The sequence below is a fragment of the Lissotriton vulgaris genome, chromosome 9 (assembly GCF_964263255.1).
Source record: "Lissotriton vulgaris chromosome 9, aLisVul1.2, whole genome shotgun sequence".
NCBI classification, from domain to species: domain Eukaryota; kingdom Metazoa; phylum Chordata; class Amphibia; order Caudata; family Salamandridae; genus Lissotriton; species Lissotriton vulgaris.
The window spans coordinates 498,918,015-498,937,431 of NC_141697.1; the positions used below are offsets into that span (position 1 = coordinate 498,918,015).

The following is a 19,417-nucleotide window of genomic DNA, read 5'->3' on the forward strand; positions in this document are numbered from 1 at the left end:
GAGGCAAAATACAGAATACAGAAACATAGGGGCAGCTAAGAACAGAAGGCAGAGAGGCACGGGGGCAGCGAGGGGAACAGAAGGGAAAACCGGACAGAGACACGGGGCAGCGAGGGGTACAGAAGGAAAGACCGGGCAGAGAGCATGGTATGCGGGGTCAAGGTCCGCGGAGTAAAAGAATCGGAGTAAATGTTGATTACCGTTCCTGAGTGATGTGGTAGTGTTCCCGAGTGATGTGGTAGTGTTCCCGAGTGATGTGGTAGTGTTCCCGTTCCCGAGTGATGTGGTGGTGTTCCCGAGTGATGTGGTGGTGTTCCCGAATGATGTGGTGGTGTCCCCGAGTGATGTGGTGGTGTCCCAGAGTGATGTGGTGGTGTCCCAGAGTGATGTGGTGGTGTCCCAGAGTGATGTGGTGGTGTCCCAGAGTGATGTGGTGGTGTCCCAGAGTGATGTGATGGTGTCCCAGAGTGATGTGGTGGTGTTCCAGAGTGATGTGGTGGTGTTCCAGAGTGATGTGGCGGTGTTCCAGAGTGATGTGGTGGTGCCCCTGAGTGGTGCCACCTGAGTGGTGTTCCCGAGTGATGTGGTGGTGTCCCCGAGTGATGTGGTGGCGTCCCAGAGTGGTGCCCCCGAGTGATGTGGTGGTGCCCCTGAGTGATGTGGTGGTGCCCCCGAGTGATGTGGTGGTGCCCCCGAGTGATGTGGTGGTGCCCCCGAGTGATGTGGTGGTGCCCCCGAGTGATGTGGTGGTGCCCCCGAGTGATGTGGTGGTGCCCCCGAGTGATGTGGTGGTGCCCCCGAGTGATGTGGTGGTGCCCCCGAGTGATGTGGTGGTGCCCCCGAGTGATGTGGTGGTGCCCCCGAGTGATGTGGTGGTGCCCCCCGAGTGATGTGGTGGTGTCCCCCGAGTGATGTGGTGGTGTCCCCGAGTGATGTGGTGGTGTCCTCGAGTGATGTGGTGGGGCCCCCGAGTGATGTGGTGGTGTCCCCGAGTGATGTGGTGGGGCCCCCGAGTGATGTGGTGGTGTCCCCGAGTGATGTGGTGGTGTCCCCGAGTGATGTGGTGGTGTCCCTGAGTGATGTGGTGTGTCCCTGAGTGATGTGGTGTGTCCCTGAGTGATGTGGTGGTGTCCCGGAGTGATGTGGTGTGTGAGGGGGTGTGAGGGTGAAACAAGCTCTCGGCATTGATGTGGTGGGGGCGGGATCGCATTCCTTTGAAGTCTGATGCGGGGGCGGGGGAGTGGCAGCCTTTGAAGTCTGATGCCGATGCACAGACAAATGGTGGTGTGTTATGTGGCTGGCGATGGTGTGCACGCGCATAGATCACATGAACTGTATCCGATCCGCAGCCGTTTTGGCAGACTTTTCTTTTCCGCTTACTATAATCTCACCGGTGCAATGCGCAAGGTCATTGGCTCAGGCGAGACCTAAAAAATAGGTACTCACACTCCTAACTAGAACCTCAGAAGAAATATGAAGTGTAGAGACAACTGGTCAAGAATGATATACGCCAGAACTAGATTCAGGACCTCCGGGAAAGTTTGTTTGAGGAGCAGAGGAGGGCTTGAAAGGAGGGGATGAACCAGCCCTTTTTCCTGCCAATTGGATAACGGAAGTCTTCGATCTACATAGAGAAAGCAATCTTATTTATTCGGGCAACTGCAACAGAATCAAGGTGAGTATGCAGGTGTGCCATGTAAATGAGAGGGGGTAGGTTCAACACTAATGTTCAAATCACCTATTTTTTTATTTATTTGTTGAGTTTTTTTATAGGGCAAACTTGACCCGAAGGTATCAGCGCGCTTTACATGAGCACCAGTTACGTTACAGACAGACACATTCATTTTTGTTAGGCACGGGAAAATTAAGCGATTTGCCTAGAATCACAGAATGTTGAACGTCCCGACTTTCCGACTGCTTACCCACGCACACAAATCACTCTACGACATCGGTCCAGAATGCCTCAACTCACGACTGTCCTTCTACACCCCCTCCCGCCAACTACGTTCTTCCAGCCAAGCCCTCGCCACTGTACCTCGCATCAACAAGACCACCATGGGAGGCAGATCCTTTTCATACCTGGCTGCTAAAACATGGAACTCACTCCCCGCTTACCTTCGCCTTACCCAGAACCACCTAGCATTCAGAAAGCAACTTAAAACTTGGATATTTGACTAGTAATCCTCCCCCCTTCCTAAGCGCCTTGAAACCCTCTGGGTATGTAGTGCGCTATACAAATTCTCTGACTTGACTTGACTTGACTCGAAACCAGTTCCACAGCTTTGAGGTCTACAGCCCTAGCCATTAGACCACATTCTCTCTAAAAGATAACAATCATATCAAGACGACTTTGTGACAGTTATAAAATAATGAAGTTAGTAGACCTAGCATCAAACATATGATGTCACAACAGACCTTTGATCTTAGCCCAAGATGTGAATGAGGCATTTGCAACGTTATCAAAGGTGTGACTTCTGTATTAGGGTAAAGGCTGTCTCTTTTAGGATCCTGAAAGGAGTAAGAATGTATACAATGCAGCACACAAAGCACAAGAGATTGAGAACACTGGAACCATTATTACATGTATATGAAATCGTGAAGTAGAAAATTACTGTAGGATCAGAATACCAACGACTAATGTAAAGTCAATGGTTCGGTGTAATAATCCATGTTATGCAGTAGCCTAGTACTGATATCAGTAGTACTCATAACATTCATCTAAAGTCATCCATAGCTCAAGACTAAAAGAAAAAAAAATGACTTTACTGTTAACATGACTTAAATCATAGACCTTTGGAGGACATAAAATGGCATATTTCAGTGGATGCTATAAGGATGATTCTGCCATTACTTCCTAGCCATCAATGTGCTGTCATAGTTTTGTAGTATTTGTGCAGCACTTTCCAACCCCATGACAAGGGTGCTTAGCTCCCTATGGACAGTCAAGTAATTAGCCGCTCCACTGACAGTGGTGGCTGATAATCCTTAGTTCATTTCTCTCTCAAAAGCTATGTCAAAATGACAACTTGGCACCTGCAGATGCCACAGAATGCCATGGCTAGATTGGTATTGGATAGAGTAACACAAATAATTGCCCTAGCTAGCTATTTAGATTTTGTAACTATATGTACCAGACATTTCAAGGAAAAACAAGCCCCCTGCACACCTTCATGATTAGATTAACTTTTTGAAAATACCAGGATTTAAAGGGCCGTACATAGGATGAAATCTGTTAGGTTTGGGAGAATGGTAGGAAAATCGCCATAATTTTCCTCCCTTCCAAAACATCTTAATTATTAGCAATACCTTCTCTCCTGGAATAGCTACAGAGCCTAGAGGCAATTCTGAATGCTGAATTCCAGTGATTTCAGTTTATTTAAGTCAAAGGAACCAAATGGCGGGCATGAGTTGAAAAGATGAAATTGATAATGTTTGGAATCTGGTGCATATGGGAGCTGGAGGATATTCCAGTAAGAAGGGCTTTGTGCCTTTAAAGAAGGAGCACAATTCCATTTTTCGTCCAGGTTTCACTAATAATTAACAGCGTGGTACGGTTCTTGTTGGAGGCCGAAAGAAAGGTTACAGATTCAGTGCCAACTCAGATTCTCAGTTGTTATTTTCATTCTAGGGGTTATAAACTCCATTTGATCTAATTTGGTACAAGGATGTGTCAAATTATGATCAAGTTGGCAATTATTTATATGGGTGGCTCACATTCACTATGTTGAGGAAACCGATCTGAAGATTTTCCAATGGAAGGAGGCCTACTGAATAAACGGAGATCAATCAATCACATCAGATTTGTAGAGTGCATGGCTACCCTGAGGGTTTTCCAAGCACTAGCAGAGCAAGGATCAGTGGTCATTCGAGAACTCAAAATAGCCAGGTCGTAATAGATTTCCAGAACAGAGTGTATGAGTTGCATGACTGCAATTCGACTGTTCGATTACTCCATAATTTAGGGCTGAGATAAACAAAGGAACGACCTCCTTGTCTAACCCTTTTTAAATCTCAGAATAGAGACTAAGTGGGAATTTTGAGAGCAAAGTGCTTGTTTAGGGGTCTACGGTCAAGAGGCTTGCTTTGTGACAACATTGTAACATTTCAAGTCTTTTGGTTGTGCACAAACAAGGGGTTGCAAGTCTTAATTTGCCGAACAATAGCCTCTCAGTCATCATATAATATAGATTTTCACTAGAAAGAGGAAAGAAAAATATTTCAGTGAGACCAGGAAGGTATCCATCATCTATACAAATAACTACATGTCCTTTCAAGATTGTCCATTTTTTGAAGTTTTAACTTGAATGGAGCAAAGCTCTGTAGGAATTATTGGCAGATTCTACTTTAACATAGCGGAGCCAATTTTTTTTGCTATTTAGTCTAAGAGTCAATGTTTTTACCTTCTACATTTTAGAAAGGCATTAAACTGCTAAAAACAGGACGAAGAATTAAATATCATGAAAGAGAACTTCCATAATACTCAGTCCATCATTGCCATAAAAAAAAGTTGTATCTGCAGAGGACGAGAATTCTTTGAGTGATAACAAAGAGATGTCCTCTGAGGTGGGGGCATACTCTGCCCACTGGCCCAAGACCCTTTGAGAAGGTAGATCCTCCTGTGAGTCTTCCTTATTTCAGTCATATCAGGTGAGGGGTAAGGGTAATTCTCATACCTCTATTCCCCACAGTCATTGTGGAAAGGCCTGTCTGCGTTTTCCCCAAAAGATAAACATCCAGCGTTGCGGAGTATATGCATGCTGGGTCTCTTGGGGGTCAGGAGCTCCATCTTCGTACTCTCCAAACACATCTTTCAGTTACATAATTAATCTTCTCAAAAATCCTTGGATACTTAGAAAGTTGTGACCTCTCCTCCTATTATTAATGTTGCTGTCTCTCAAGCTCTCTGTCACATGCTTTGTATCTTTGACCTGTAATTCCAGCTATTGTCCTGTCGACACATTTTTTATTCCTTTTTTCACCTTAGTCTCTTTCTTTCCCAAACCTTTTAGGCTCTTGTCCTGCACTTTGCACCAATTGACTGTCTTTCTGCATCTATAACAGTTGAGAAGCCACTGTGGCCAACATCAAGGATAGTGATGATGAAGAGGTCAGAACTTACTGCTGTGTTTGAGTCTATGTTTAGGAAGGATTTGCAGCAGGGGAGGCTCAGGCGTCACAATTTTCATTGAGAATCTCCTCTTCCCTGATGAGGCCAGAAGCTCAGCAGCTTTGACACGACGATGGAGTCCCTGAAGTGGACATGTAAGAGTGCATCAGGGGCAGCACAACATCAGGCACAGGAGAAGGCTCACGGGACTCAGGAGTCCTCTGGGTAGAAGACCGGTAACATTTGGGGAAGCCCTGAGCTTGAGGGAAAATTCTGCATTGATTTCTCAGTATCACTTCCCTGGTGGTTTTGGGATCAAGAATTGCATATGAGATCATAGTCCCCAATGCCACTTTGGGCCATTTCTTCAATTTTTCAGATCCCTGTTCGGATTTAAAACGCATAACCCTCATAGTGCTTTCTTAAAATGCTTTTGAGAAAAAGCACTTACATATTTCACATGATGGTATGGACAGAGGCAGAACACACCCCTGAAGTGGGCCATCCTCATTCTCAACACTGTTTTAATTAAAGTCTTCATCATCTTTTTAGTTTCACTTTAACGACAAACAATTCTGAAAGAGAGAGAACTTGGTGTTAACCCCGGATTCAAACATGCAGACAAGAGCCATTTAGCTTAGATAAAGTGGTCCAAAAGTGCAAAACTCATCATCAGCTTTCAAGTGATATCAAGTACCATAAGAATCTGACCAAGCATTGGCAAGCCAATAGGTCTGGAATAGGCAGTCAGCCCTTTGACTTTGCTCATGCTTGCTTTATTTTTAGTTTACCCGCAAACCTTCATTGTTGGGGAAGCCGTTTGTCCTATCAAATCGAGAGAGAGAAAAAAACACACTGGCTTACAGCAAAAATATTTTTTTGAGTCTCAAATAAGCACATTTTGCCAAAGAAGACCCCGCACTGAAGGAACTAATTTGTGTGTGGATATGCCGATTGTAAAAGAACAGAATGCTGACACAGTGAAGTTAGCCAATCATGCAAGTGGGATGTCCCACTGCCCCATGCTGTAATGGACGGAAGAACAATTTGAAGGACAAAAGACAAATGGATGAATGCGACTGGGTGAATGCTCCTATAAGTAAATATATTGAACATATAATTTTAGTAAAGTTAAAAGGTCTTGATTAATACAGATTCTAAGAAAGGGGATATTTAAAGGATTGATCCCAACGCAGCAGAGGAGTGAGGGCAGAAATCAGCTCATCTAACTGGAAATGTTTCTTTGTGTAATTTTTTCTTGAAGCTCAGTGGTACTTTAATCAGAGGATTCTCTGCCTGACGTGGAGGACGAGGATGTCACATTGGACAGGCTCCGCTTGCAGCACCGTATGACGTCATCGGAGCCACAAAAGGACCTAGTCGGCGTGCTGATGTCAATTCCACCCATTTTTTCCATGCCACCGAGGCAAACGGGCGGACCGATACATTTTCAAATATATACATAGCATATCAAATATATACACATACGCCAAATCACAAATGCATAATCAATTTTGGTAGAAGCAGGTGGACAACGGGGAGGCGGTGGGAGAATGAGGAATCTACAGGCAGGTATTGTATCCACCAGAAAAAGCGTTACCAAAGGTAAGTAACTTGTTCTTCTGATGGATAATTCTGCCTGTGAATTCCTCACCTTTTGAATAGACTCCCAAAGCCGTACCTCTCCCAGAGGAGGGTGTCCACCTGACTAGACCAAAGAATCTTGCAAAACAGAACAAATAAAAATGACCATACCTCTAACCTCCGAGTCCAAGCAATAATGCTTTGCAGAGGTGTGGAGGGAGGCTCAAATTGCTGCTTTATAGATATCAAGAACAAGAACACCTCTAGCAAAAACAGAATAAGTAGATTTAGCTCTGGTAGAATGAGCTCTGATACATTCAGGAGGGCCTTTCTTGGCCAGGGCGTAGCAAATCTTGATGCACAAGATAATCCACCTGGAGAAAGTCCTCTTGTGCACTGCCTTGCTTTTCATCTGGTCAATATAGCCCACGAAGAGCTGCTCGTCCAGCCTCAGATCTCTAGTGCGATCCAAATAAAAGCGGACAGCCCTCTTAGGGTCCAACCGATGCAGTCTCTCTTCCTCCTTGGAAGGGTGAGGGGAGGATAGAAGGTGGGTAAAGTAATGGATTGTCCCATATAAAAAGGGATAACCACCTTGGGAAGTAAAGTAGCCCTGGTCCTTAGAACCAACTTATCCGCATGAATGGTCAGGAAAGGAGGTTTTGACCTAAGAGCCTGAAGCTCACTTACCCTCCTAGCAGAGGTAATGGCTATCAAGAAAATCATTTTAAAAGAAAGAAGCCTCAACGGGCAAGAGTGAAGAGCCTCAAACTGAGAACCCATTAAAAAAGTAAGTACGAGATTCAAATCCCACTGGGGCATAATGAAAGGTGTGGGAGGAAACTTATTTGTAAGGCCTTTAATGAACCTCATGACAATGGGGGACTTAAATAAAGACGGCTGGTCTGGCAAACATAAAAAGGCCGACAAAGCCGATAAATAGCCCTTAACAGTGGCTACAGCACAACCCTGCTGTGCTAAAGAAAGTGAAAACTCCAAAATATTAGACAAGCGGGCCTTCAAAGGGTTTAATGTCTCTCTCTCCACACCACTTAACAAATTTGGACCATCTGGAAGAGTAAAACAGACTTAGTGGAGTGTCGCCTGGATGATAAAATAATGTACACTATCTCTGGCGGGAGAGCGAAAGAACTCAGGTTACCCGTTCAATCTCCAGGCATGAAGGTGCAGGCTCTGGAGGTGGGGGTGTAGAACCTGCTCCTGCGACTGCGAGAGGAGGTCTGCCCTGAGAGGGAGACTGAGCGGAGGTTGCGACGAGAGGTAAAGGAGGTATGTGTACTACACCCTTCTTGGCCAATTCAGGGCACTCAATTTAACTTGGGCCTAGTCTTGGCGAATCTTCCTCAGAACCTGAGGAATCAAGGGTATGGGAGGAAACGCATAAAGGAGTTGTGAGCTCCAATCTAACTGAAACGCGTCCCCCAGCGCCCCCTACATCGGATACTGGAGACTGCAGAAGAACAGGCAGTGTGCGTTCTCGTGAGTGGCAAACCGGTCCAACCAATGAGTTCCCCACATTTGAAATATGCGATGGGCCACCTCCGGATGAAGTCGCCACTCGTGATCAGCCGAATAACGCAGACAGACTGTCCGCATGAACATTCAGCACACCGGCCAGATGATTTGCAAACACACAAATCCGTTGGCCCTGAGCCCAGGATCAGAGTTGCAGAGCCTCTAGGCAGAGATGATACGTCCCTACACCTCCCTGCTTGTTGATGTACCACATCGCTGTAGTGTTATCCGTCAGGATCTGAACCGACTGACCGCGAAGGGAAGGAAGGAAAGCGTTTAGTGTGAAACGTATCGCCCACAATTCCAACAGGTTGATGTGAAGCAACCTTTCCTCTGAAGACCAAAGACCTTTGACCTCCAGATCCCCCAGATGAGCACCCCACCCTGTGGTGGCATCGGTGATCACTGTGGCCCCCGGCGGAGAGGACTGAAAGGGCTTTCCTTGCGACAGGTTGCCCTGCACACTCCACCAAGTCTGCTCCGCTGCAGCTTCTCTGGAGATTCTGATATTCTCCCTGCGATCTCCATTGTGCTGATACCACTGCCTGCGGAGGCACCCCTGGAGTGCCTTCATGTGCCACCTTGCATTGTTGACCAACAGAATGCAGGAAGTGAACAGGCCGAGCAGGCGAAGAACCTTCGGGACTGGAACGACCGCTCCATCGTGAAATAAAGGAATCTTCTCCTGTATGTCGAGAATCCTCTGCGGAGGCGGGTATGCTCGATACACAGAAGTGCCCCTATGAACAGGCTGCGATAAGAAGGCACCAAGTGAGATTTTGGAACATTTATCGCAAAACCCAATTTGAACAACAGATGAGATGTCACTTGCAAGTGGCGCGAAACCAACTCCGGAGACTCTACTTTCAAAAGCCAGTCGTCCATGTAGGGGAAAGCCCTGACCTTCTGAGATGAGCCGCAATCACCGTCATCACCATTTTAAAGACTCGAGAGGCAGAAGTAAGACCAAACGTAAGAACTGAAAACTGGTAGTGTAGCGATCCCACCGTGAACTGGAGATACTTCCGATGCGACCTTAGGATGGGAAGATGAAAATACGCATCCTGTAGATCGATGCGGCGCAAGAAGAACATGAGCCAAGGTCCACATTTTGAACTTCTCCTGCCTGAGGTAAAGGTTCAAAATCATGAGGTCTAAGATTGGTCTCAATCGACCGTCCTTTTTGGGAGTCAGGAAATAGCGGGAGTAGCAACCCTGACCCCTTTCCTGCTCCGGAACCACTTCTATCGCACCCTTTTGAAGCAATGTAAGAAACCCCTGCTGTAAAAGCAGTAAGTGGTCCTCTGAACATCCACCCTGGCGAGGAGGGTAAGGAGAAAACTCCAAAAAGTGGGGGGCGTACCCTTTCTCTACAAGATTTAAGACCCAACGATCGGAAGTCTCCAATCTTGTAAAAAGTGGGACACCCGACCTCCAACCTGACCAACATGTTCTAAAGATGGGGGATATAGAACAGCTTTCCTGTTGTACCAACGGTGGCAGGAGGGGAGGAGGAGGATTGTTGTCGATTTGCACCCGAGGCCTCTTTTATTCTTCCCTCTGTATGATTTGTACAAGGGATTTTGTTGTTGCTGGCCCTGTTGAGATTGCTGGCAGCCACGAAAGGAAGCAGATCTTCCCAAAACCACAATACAGTTTGTAACCATATCCTCTGGACTGCACCTGGAGGCCTAGAGATCTTGCAGTAGCCCAGCTGTCTTTAAAACATTCTAAGGCTGAGTCTGCCTTTGAACCAAAGAGCTTTGACCCATCAAAGGGCAAATCCAGCAAAGTCGCCTGAACATCAGCTGAGAAACCAGATGATCTAAGCCATGCTTGTCTCCTTGCAGCCACAGAAGACCCCGTCACAAGAACCACAGAGTCTGTAGTGTCCATGCCTGATTGAATCACCTGACGTGCCGCAGCCTGCAAATCCGTAAGGCACGATCTTCAGGCAATTTCGGGGCAGATTGTACAACTGAGTCCATCAAAGCATGGATATATCGTCCAAGAAGGCAAGTTGCATTAGTGAACTTAAGAGCCATACTAGCAGAAGAAAACACCTTCTTTGCCGCTTGCTCCATCCTCTTAGAATCCCTATCACCCAGAATAGTAGGGAAGGAACCAGAAGACTGCTTTGAACAAGAAGCTTGGATGACAAAACTTTCCGGCATTGGATGTGATGACAAAAAGTCGGACCACCAGGGGCAGCAAGTCTGTACCTTCTCGAAATGGAACGAGAGACAGCCTGAGCAGATAAAGGTTTCTGCCACACCTCCAGGATTGGTTCAGTTAAAGCATTTGTAAAAGGAAGCAACAGCTTAGAAATTGATGAAGATGTGTTTAAAACTTCTGTAAGAATGTTGGACTTTATCTCCTCTGAGGGAAGCTGAAGACCTAATAAATCAGCTGCCTTCCTTATAACCACATGGTATGGAGCAATGTCCTGTACAATACCTCCACTTGTAGATGGAAGATTATATTCAGGAGAAGTATCGAGGCCACTAGCTTCATGAAGGCCTTCAAACTCGTCCATAGAGTCCACAATTTCCCCTTCCTCCTGATTCTTTAAATATTCCTCCTCTTCGAGGAGCCTCTGCGCCTCACTCCTGGAGCATTGCTTAGGTAACGGCGTTGGTGGAGCCACACGCAGCGCCGGTGACTACATCAATGGCGTCGATGGAGGAGTCTCGACTTCTAACCTCGACCTTGATCGAACTCGAGGTGGCGCAGACTCAGCAGCCGAAGGTGTCCGAGGAGCCGGAGTGGAGGACCTCGGCCCCGGGAAATGCCAAGCCGGAGTCGACGGCTAGAATGGCATGAAAGGAGCCTGGGGATAGAACTGAGGAACACCCAGGTTGACGGCCAAAGGACCCACGGGGACCGAAGGCGTGCCAGATGGAGTCGAGGCTCTGGCAAACATGCCAAATATCGCATTAAGGAAATGCGAAGCATCAGACCCAGGAGCAGGAAAAGGAGGATATGGATCCATACCTTCCTGAAGAGGAGTAACCTGAGGTTGAACGGAGCCTGCGGAGCCGGGGACGGCGCCCACACACGTAAAGTCACACGGTCTGGAGAGGACACAACAGGCGCCGGTAACGTCGCTGGAGCCGGTAAATCTTGATGTTGCGAAGAAGTATTCAAAGCCGGCAACGCCGCAGCCAGAGATGGTACCGGCGTCGCTTGAGGAGAAGGAGATAAAGAGATAAAGTCCTTTCTTCGAGGTCGCTCTGCCGCAGTCGGCGACCACTACCTCAAAGCCCTGGCCTTCTAAGAACAATGTTGAGAGCCATGTCTTCTCTTGGATTTCTTATGCTTCTTCGACCTCGAAGTGTGAGAAGATGAAGACTTCGCCCTCTTCCTACCTCTCTTCTCCTTCCTGGCTTTGGCCTTAAACAACTTGGCTTCACACCCTTTAATCGCTTTGGCATTCATCTTCCTGCAGCTTCGCATTCCTCGACTTCGTTGTCCGAATATAGGCACCAAAGGCAGTCATCGTACTGTCCGTGATAGACATATGCCCGCCACACTCTCTGCAGGGTTTAAATCCCATCTTCCTAGAAGTAGCCATTAAGAACAAACAAGAAATACAGAGTTTTCTTTAGAAGAAAATGGAAAGCCCCTAGAAAAACCATTAAAAGTCAACGGCGCGGAAGAATGGGAACTGACATCAGCACGCCAACGAGGTTCTTTTGTGGCTCCGATAACGTCATATGGTGCCGCGAGCTGAGCCTGTCCAATGTGACGTCCTCGTTGACGTGGGAGAGATAGGAAAGCATTTTCCCACGGAATGCTGGTGCATGGCTTATTCAAAAGGTGAGGAATCCACAGGCAGAAGTATCCATCAGAAACAAAATTACGCTGCTATAAAACAAATACAGAAATATTAATGCCAAGGTCAGCAAGTTTACTTGTCGTTTCTGAAAAGGAAAACTGCTAGAGTTACTTTAGCAATAAAGGATTACAGAATACAAGAGTCTGAAGGTACCAAAGTATGTATTGTAACATTTAAAAATGGTATCAAACAGGCTGGAGGAAACAAACATATTCAAGCTGGTAGTTTAAGAGACCATGGCACAGAGAGAGCTCATGTTTCTTCTGGACTAAATGGAACTGAAGATGGTTGAAATCAACCCTACGGGTTAAAAAAAACAGTTACTCTTTTGTGGAATATTCTGAGCAGAGTAATGTACTCAGAAGAACACGCTGAACATTTTCTTATAGCTACAATTAGTCCAAAAATGTCTTTGATTAACTGTGAGAACTTTGGAGACTGACAAATCTCTTTAAGGTTGCTAGTGCAATGCAGACAATCGCCACAACATAAGGCATTTCAAGCAAAATCAATAATTTGAGGCTACTGCTAGAGGCAAAACAAAAGGCTCAAGAATAGGAAAATAAACTCAAGCGCTGAGACTATACCTTAAGGAATTATTAAAAAAAATGCAGTACGGGGAAAGAGCTAACCATACGTCATCCATCAGTTCAGATTACCACATTAAACAACAGCCTTCCATCTCAGAAATATGACATTTAGAGAAAACCCCTCTTTTCCAAGGAAAACGAGCATTAGAAATGCAATAGGTCTCACATTTTTTGAGTTATTAGCCCAACAGCTATCGGACAGAAATTGCCACTTTGCAGGTCCCAAACCGACATTGCTCAGTGAAACTGCCTGGAAGCCTAAAACGATGTTGATAGCCTACAAAATAAAAAGGCAGATCAGTAGTACCAGGAGAAACCACAGTAATGGGTTGGCCAACGCAAGCAAACAAGGAGTGAAATCGCCTAGGCGTGACCCAAGCACGCAAAGGCGAGAGACTCCGCCCCAATGCACCAACAAAACCCTGTATTTCTAAATGGCACAACAACAAACAAATGGCAATTCATGTGCATGCCAAAAGCCGATAGAGGAGATAACAACAGGTCATGAAGACAGCGCATGCGCGCTCCCTAGGCTCGACCTAAGAAAGGAGCTGGGAGTTGGAAGCTTTTTAGCCATAAGAACAGATTAAATGAATGTCTGGTTCATTTCTAAGTGCTACCAGAACTAAATCACAAGAAAGTGCGACAGAAATCAACTTAAAAGAGAACACAAGGGTGATATTAAAAAATATTTCATAAAATTAAATGTTAAACGGTAGAGAGAAACTTTGTACAGAACACTGAATTGGTGTTGAAATACATTTGTATAAAATAATGTAATATTGTTCTCCCATAATACTTTACTAGGTAGATCAAGACCTACAAAACGTTTGCCCGTTTTATTTAGACGAAAGAACAAGCCATGTCCTAATTCCTGAAATTGGCCAAAGCATTTTTTTCATTAAAATTATCCATGGACCAGGTAGCATACATTTTCTCTTTTCAAATATGGCTGCTGCTTTCCAGGAAAATGTGTTAAAAAAAATTAAAAAAAAAAAAAACCACCAGCCAGATAAATCTTGAAGACTTGTTAAAACATTTACTGACCCTGCAAAGTGGAGTTCTTTACAAAACATCCTGCACATAACAGGTTTTGATCTTTTATTTGGAAAGAAGTTGTTTTTGTTTTGACCTGCAACTTTAAAGTTTCGAATTCTTTTTAAAATGTTGGTTACAAAATTGCAAATTTTTGTTAAACACTGAAATTTATCAGCTACACCTCTAAAATGGTACAGTCTATCTATTTAGACACACACACACACACATACACAACAAGGTATTTACTACTTCAGCTCCAACAAAGAGTATGTTACATGACTGAGATCACTCAGTAAAATATTTGTACTTCTTACTTTAAATCTAAAGCTCTAAACAAATATCCTAGATCAGGACAATTTTCCAAAAAAGCTCATTTTATTTCAAGAAGATGGAGAAACAACTTGTGGGAAAAGCTCAATCTAAAAAGGAGTACAATTTTACTTGCACGTACACTTGCAAGACAACCTTTTCTCTTTAAAATCTTCTATACTAATTACATGTGGTGCAATCTGATAAATGCCACTTAAAATGCCACTTAGCCCAAATCATGTGGCTCTGCAGTTCCACAGAAGAGATGTTAATAATAAATGTGTTTGTGTTTTTTAATTTGAAAAGGAAAATAAGTAAGGGTACTTACCACTTATGTTCAGTGTGGGACCTTTCCAAACACAAACTGCTTGAAATTAGTAACTGACCAGACGTTAATTCAAACACCATTAGATTGATGGCTGCAAACTATTTCTGTAATTCAGTGACCTAAGTAATATTGGTTTTATATGATGATCAAAGTTTGGACAAGCTAATCTATCTCTGTTCTCAAATTAAAAGTCTGACAAAACGAATAAGCTTCTCTCTTGCTTTTTGTGTTGTTTTTATTTGATAATTTCTATTTTAAACATATTTGGTATTAATTACAATTGCTGCACTAAGTTTATGGTTGTAGTTTGCAAAAGTATGCCGGGCATGACATTTTCATACATTTAAGCTACTTAAAAGTAACAGCAGCATGCAAAAACTTTTTTCTTATAAAGTTGCTTATTTTGGTATAAATGATCCACCTTCTACGCGGCTTTCCAGGTACTTGTCCAATTCAGTCTCTCGCTTCACGGCATCAGGCAATACTTTCGGAGCACTCGGAAAACATATCAGTATGACGCTCATGTTGTCTCTGCTACCCTGTGAAAGAACACATTGTTTTAAAGACCATAAAACTTGTTTTTTTTCTACAAATTAAACTGGATTCTATTCAACACAATTAAACAATGTACGTACCACAGAGCATCCCTCCACCGTAAAGAATGTGAATATAAAACGTTTGACAAAGCTATGATTTTTGCATCCTATACAAATTTGTGTTTCTTTAAGAAAACACTGCATTGTTGAAAGGGATATATATTGGTATGGAGGAAGAGAACAGATAATAGGAGACTGATAGCTGCCCGTGCCACCCGGACTCCAGGGAAAATATCTCCCTTCTAAGCTACCGTGCAGGCTCCCCTTCTGGGTCCTACCTATGAACCACATGGAGCAAAGCGTGCTTTTGTGACACAATAACGTGCTGAAACTTTGGAGGAGTGGATCGTGCTCCCATATCCATACAGTGTAGCCGAATTGAGTGAAATAACAGTGGATCCACCTTTCCCCCTTAAAAAGATTTTCAGTGTACTTATTGTACCTACAGACTAACAACTGGTTGCAGTTTCCCGCAAGGCATGGGCAACAACCATGCCCAACTTGTACTGCACTCAGGATATGTATTTCTGCTGTGAAAATCTTTTTCTCCATGACCCCAGTATCCGTAAGGCCTGGGCTGTGTTCTGCCGCTACTGAGCACTGTCAAATAGTTACATAGGCCTATAGAACCCATATATGCCCTAAAGTCAAGTGCTGGGCGGCTGTCTAACAACATGACTGCATCACAAGGTATGCATGGCCTTACTCCTGTGCAGGTGCGCCACATTACTGGTGCTTTTTACCTTTGATAGGCGTGTGCTTAACCCATTTTCTTGCTCTACAGAACTCCAAACCAGAAGGCCCTGCTTGCACGGTCATGGTCTTCTCTCACCAATCATTCTTTTCAATTTCATGAGCCTTTCATTTTAAGCCGTAACACCTTCGACACTCATGACGAGCTCAGCTCGTCATGCAGTGTACTGCTGGTACACTGATGACGAGCTGAGCTCGTCATGAAACCATTACTTTGGATCATCCCCAGCACAGCAGGGGAAAATGCCTAGCATCGATGTGCATCGAAAGTACCAAAATCATTTTGCAGGAGCTGACTAGTAACACCGTTGTGTGTCCTGTTAGGGTACAACCATCAAGAGTACACGTTGGGTCTCTGTGAGATTATCAACACAATCTTCCAAAAACATCTGGTATGTATGCTGACAACTGAAGAGTTTATACCCCATGTGATCTACTTTACTTTCAAAGGCAGTAGTGGGGTAAATACAGCTGCTACCCCTTCGCGTGCAGAGTAAAATGCAGCACAAGCATATGTAAAAGAAGAGGTAGAACAAACATTTCCCACAAGTAACAGTTGACTTACTCTGCCTGAATTTAGTGAGGATTCAACCCACAAAGGAGCTGCAGTCTCCAATACTTTTGCTGTAATTAGGTATGAAACAACGGGGAGTAATGACTAAAAAAAAGGAAAACTTTCCTTTCCTTGTAACTATTGGTTTGTAGCTTATAGTGTTAGGCACAGATGTCTGCAAGACAATGCACCAACAAAACCCTGTATTTATAAATGGCACAACAACAAACAAATGGCAATTCATGGGTATGCCAAAAGCTGATAAAGGAGTTATCAACAGACCATGCAGACAGCACATTCGCGCTGCCTAGGCTCAACCTAAACAAGCATTTACAATGCAATGGTTTTGCCTTTGTTAAAGTTAGAGCTATTGGCATTGCTCTTGACATTTTTATTTATGTTTTTTTTAACATAAATAAATGGCATTGTCATTTACAATGCCAATAGCTTAATCTCTCGCAAATGCCACACACAAACACCCACAGAGAGCCCCCCCACAAACACACACAGCGCCCCCCCACACAACCACACAGCGCCCTCCACACATACACCCACACAGAGCCCCCCCCACACAGAGCAGAAGTATGCTACATTTAATGCGAGTCACAGGGCTTTAGATCTCATCCACAGAGGATATCAGACCCTTCTGGTGTGCATTAGTTATCATTCTGCGCAGTCTGTATTCAATCCATCAATCTCGGCGTCACTGGAGAGCGCGAGATACCCGGAAAAATAAACTGCGCGCGCATGACCCAGCCCCCACCTCCCAATCCTGACAGGAGCCGTTCAACACCCCCTTCGTACGCTGCGCTAGCCTCCGCAAGAGGCTGATGTGGCGTAAAACAATGCAGCATTGCAGCTCTGGTGACCCATAATAACCTCCTGGCTTGCAGGCTAGCGAGGCAGCTCAGCGGGTCAATGCGCCGACTTAAAAGAGGTTGGCGCAACCGGCATGCGAAAAATTCCAGGCCCAAGGGCCGAGTCACTCATTATTTTTAATGTAGATGAAATAAGTAAACGCCTGATCAGTTTTACTGCTCGAGAGTTTGATTTTGGACTTGCTTTACAAAACCGGGGAAAGTGCGTCTATATTTATGATCGCTATTTATTGGCCGAAAAATTTTGTTTTGCTAATAAATCTGAAGCCATTTGACAGAAATATATAATTTTACAACAAACACAACCAAACTGTTGTTGTATATGCAGTCAAAGCGACCACGAGTACGGTTACTACGCTTCAGAGCGCTGTGGAGGCAGGGTCAGAGACAAGAACCAAAAAAAAAAAAACTTTTTAAACATATTCATCAAAGCGCAGATTGCTACAATTCCAATCCAACCCACATAATTCCAGTACACACCACATGCATACACTCCATAACACAATGCTAAAAGACATTGCAATTTACAATGCCATTAGCTCTTACTCAAATAAATCCGAGACCTATTGCATGTCCAATGCTTGTTATTCATGTACTGCAGAAGCAGTTAACCTTCTCTTGACAAAGCTCATTCACCCCTAAATCAAGGACACTAGGAGTTGTTCAATGTATCCATTGTGTTGGTGGAAAAACAATCACGTATAAAGGAAAGTCTTAGGAGTCACAGGGTGGGGGTGAAGGGCAGAAAATCTGTGTGCACAGCGACCTTGCAAGTATTGACTGTATGTTTAGCATTTCCGTACGTGTAGAGATGCATGTATTTGTCCGTCAGTGCAGCAGTTTCTGGGGTCTGTAGTATAGCTTGTGGTTATTTGTCGTGTGCATTATAGCATACTTTTGTTTGTACATAGTGGGGGCCCCGGTATTTACCCATTCATGTAGCAAAGGTTGCGTGAATTTGGCCCCATATGCAACAGAGGCAAGTGATTTCTGGAACTTCTAGTTATTGGTCAGTTATGTGCAGCAGAGCTTGGAGAGGTTTGTATGTCTAACTTAGCTTGTATGCATAAGTCTATATAGCGGAGTTTGCGGTTATTTTGCCATGTGTACAGAGGAGCTACTAGCCTTTGTCCATCTGTGCCGCAGTTTCCAGGTACTTGCCATTGTATATAGAAGAGCTTGCGGGTATTTCACAGTGTGGGCAGCGGACCGACACACATTTGGCACACCATCTCCCATGCCAGAAAAATGGTCTTGTAACACACGTCCGCCCTGACAAGTCCAGACTCAACTCCTCTCTCTATAGCAGCCTCTGCTCCGTCTCCTCCCTGATATAAACTTAACCTTGAAAGAGCTTTGTGAGAGATGTCTGTATACAGCTTGAAACCACCAACTACAAGCCATTATCTGCGACAGCTCACAGACTACAACACCTACCACCTCGCTGCTCTCTCCTTCTCCTTCTCCAATCCTCTGTCTCTCTCCCTCCCTCCTCTTCTCCACTCTCCTACCCAACCATCAAGTCCCTGGAATCATTATCCTCATCACTACAGCCTCCTGGATGCGAGGCCCAGTCTACTTTACAACCGCCACACAGCTCAGGATCCCAGAAGCCCAGAAGAACTGAACGTTGCTGGGGATTTTTGTAGCATTTGCTGCAAAACAAAATGCATGTGTGCGCACTTCTACACCGATTAAGTCAGAATAGAAGTAACTGCCAGAATGCTCGGGCAACGGAAAGTGCCACGGGCCAACTTCCATGAGACTGGAGTGCACATAGCGCTTTGAAGCGCACTATGGAATGACTTGGGTATGGGTAATTTTTTTTTTTAATTTGCCTGGTACAAAGGTTTGAAAAAAATACAGGTAAAACACCAGCAGTTTGAAAAAGAAAACCTTTAAAGCCCAAAAAAAGCCAGCAAGTAAACACAAATTAAGATGCACGAGGGTGGTGCTTACAGTCTAAATTTGACTAGCATACCTTTTGAGGGCCACGGAAAGCGAATACATAATGTATTTCGACGCGCTCGGCTTAAAGCTCAAGGCAAAAGGAAGCGTGTAAGCCACAGTAGTTTTATTCATGTTCTGGAAGACTGGACACCCACAAAGCCCGCAATGACGTCCAGCATACACAGTGAACAAGTGACTATTTGAAAGCTTCTCACCACAAAATACAGCTACAACACAGAGACTTTCCTCAAATTAGCAGATCCCCAAGCACACACGGGCATATAGCTTAATAATATACTGTATAAAGTAGTAGCTACCAACATAAAATAAAAAAGGCATCATATTTTAAAGAGTAAA

At 44.6% G+C, this 19,417-nt stretch overlaps 1 protein-coding gene across 3 annotated transcripts in view; it reads right to left on the reverse strand.

The window, feature by feature from the left end:
* The window catches only part of PPM1A (protein phosphatase, Mg2+/Mn2+ dependent 1A), a 463,370-nt gene that overhangs the window by 267,160 nt on the left and 176,793 nt on the right, over positions 1 to 19,417 (reverse strand). For 2 of the 3 annotated variants that reach the window (XM_086937957.1, XM_086937955.1), the window contains exon 3: positions 14,752 to 14,869. In XM_086937957.1, the coding sequence (XP_086794083.1) occupies positions 14,752 to 14,869 (118 nt within the window). Of the gene's footprint in view, positions 1 to 13,768; positions 14,870 to 19,417 lie in introns of those variants that run through there. The other variant, XM_086937956.1, reaches the window with a different exon arrangement.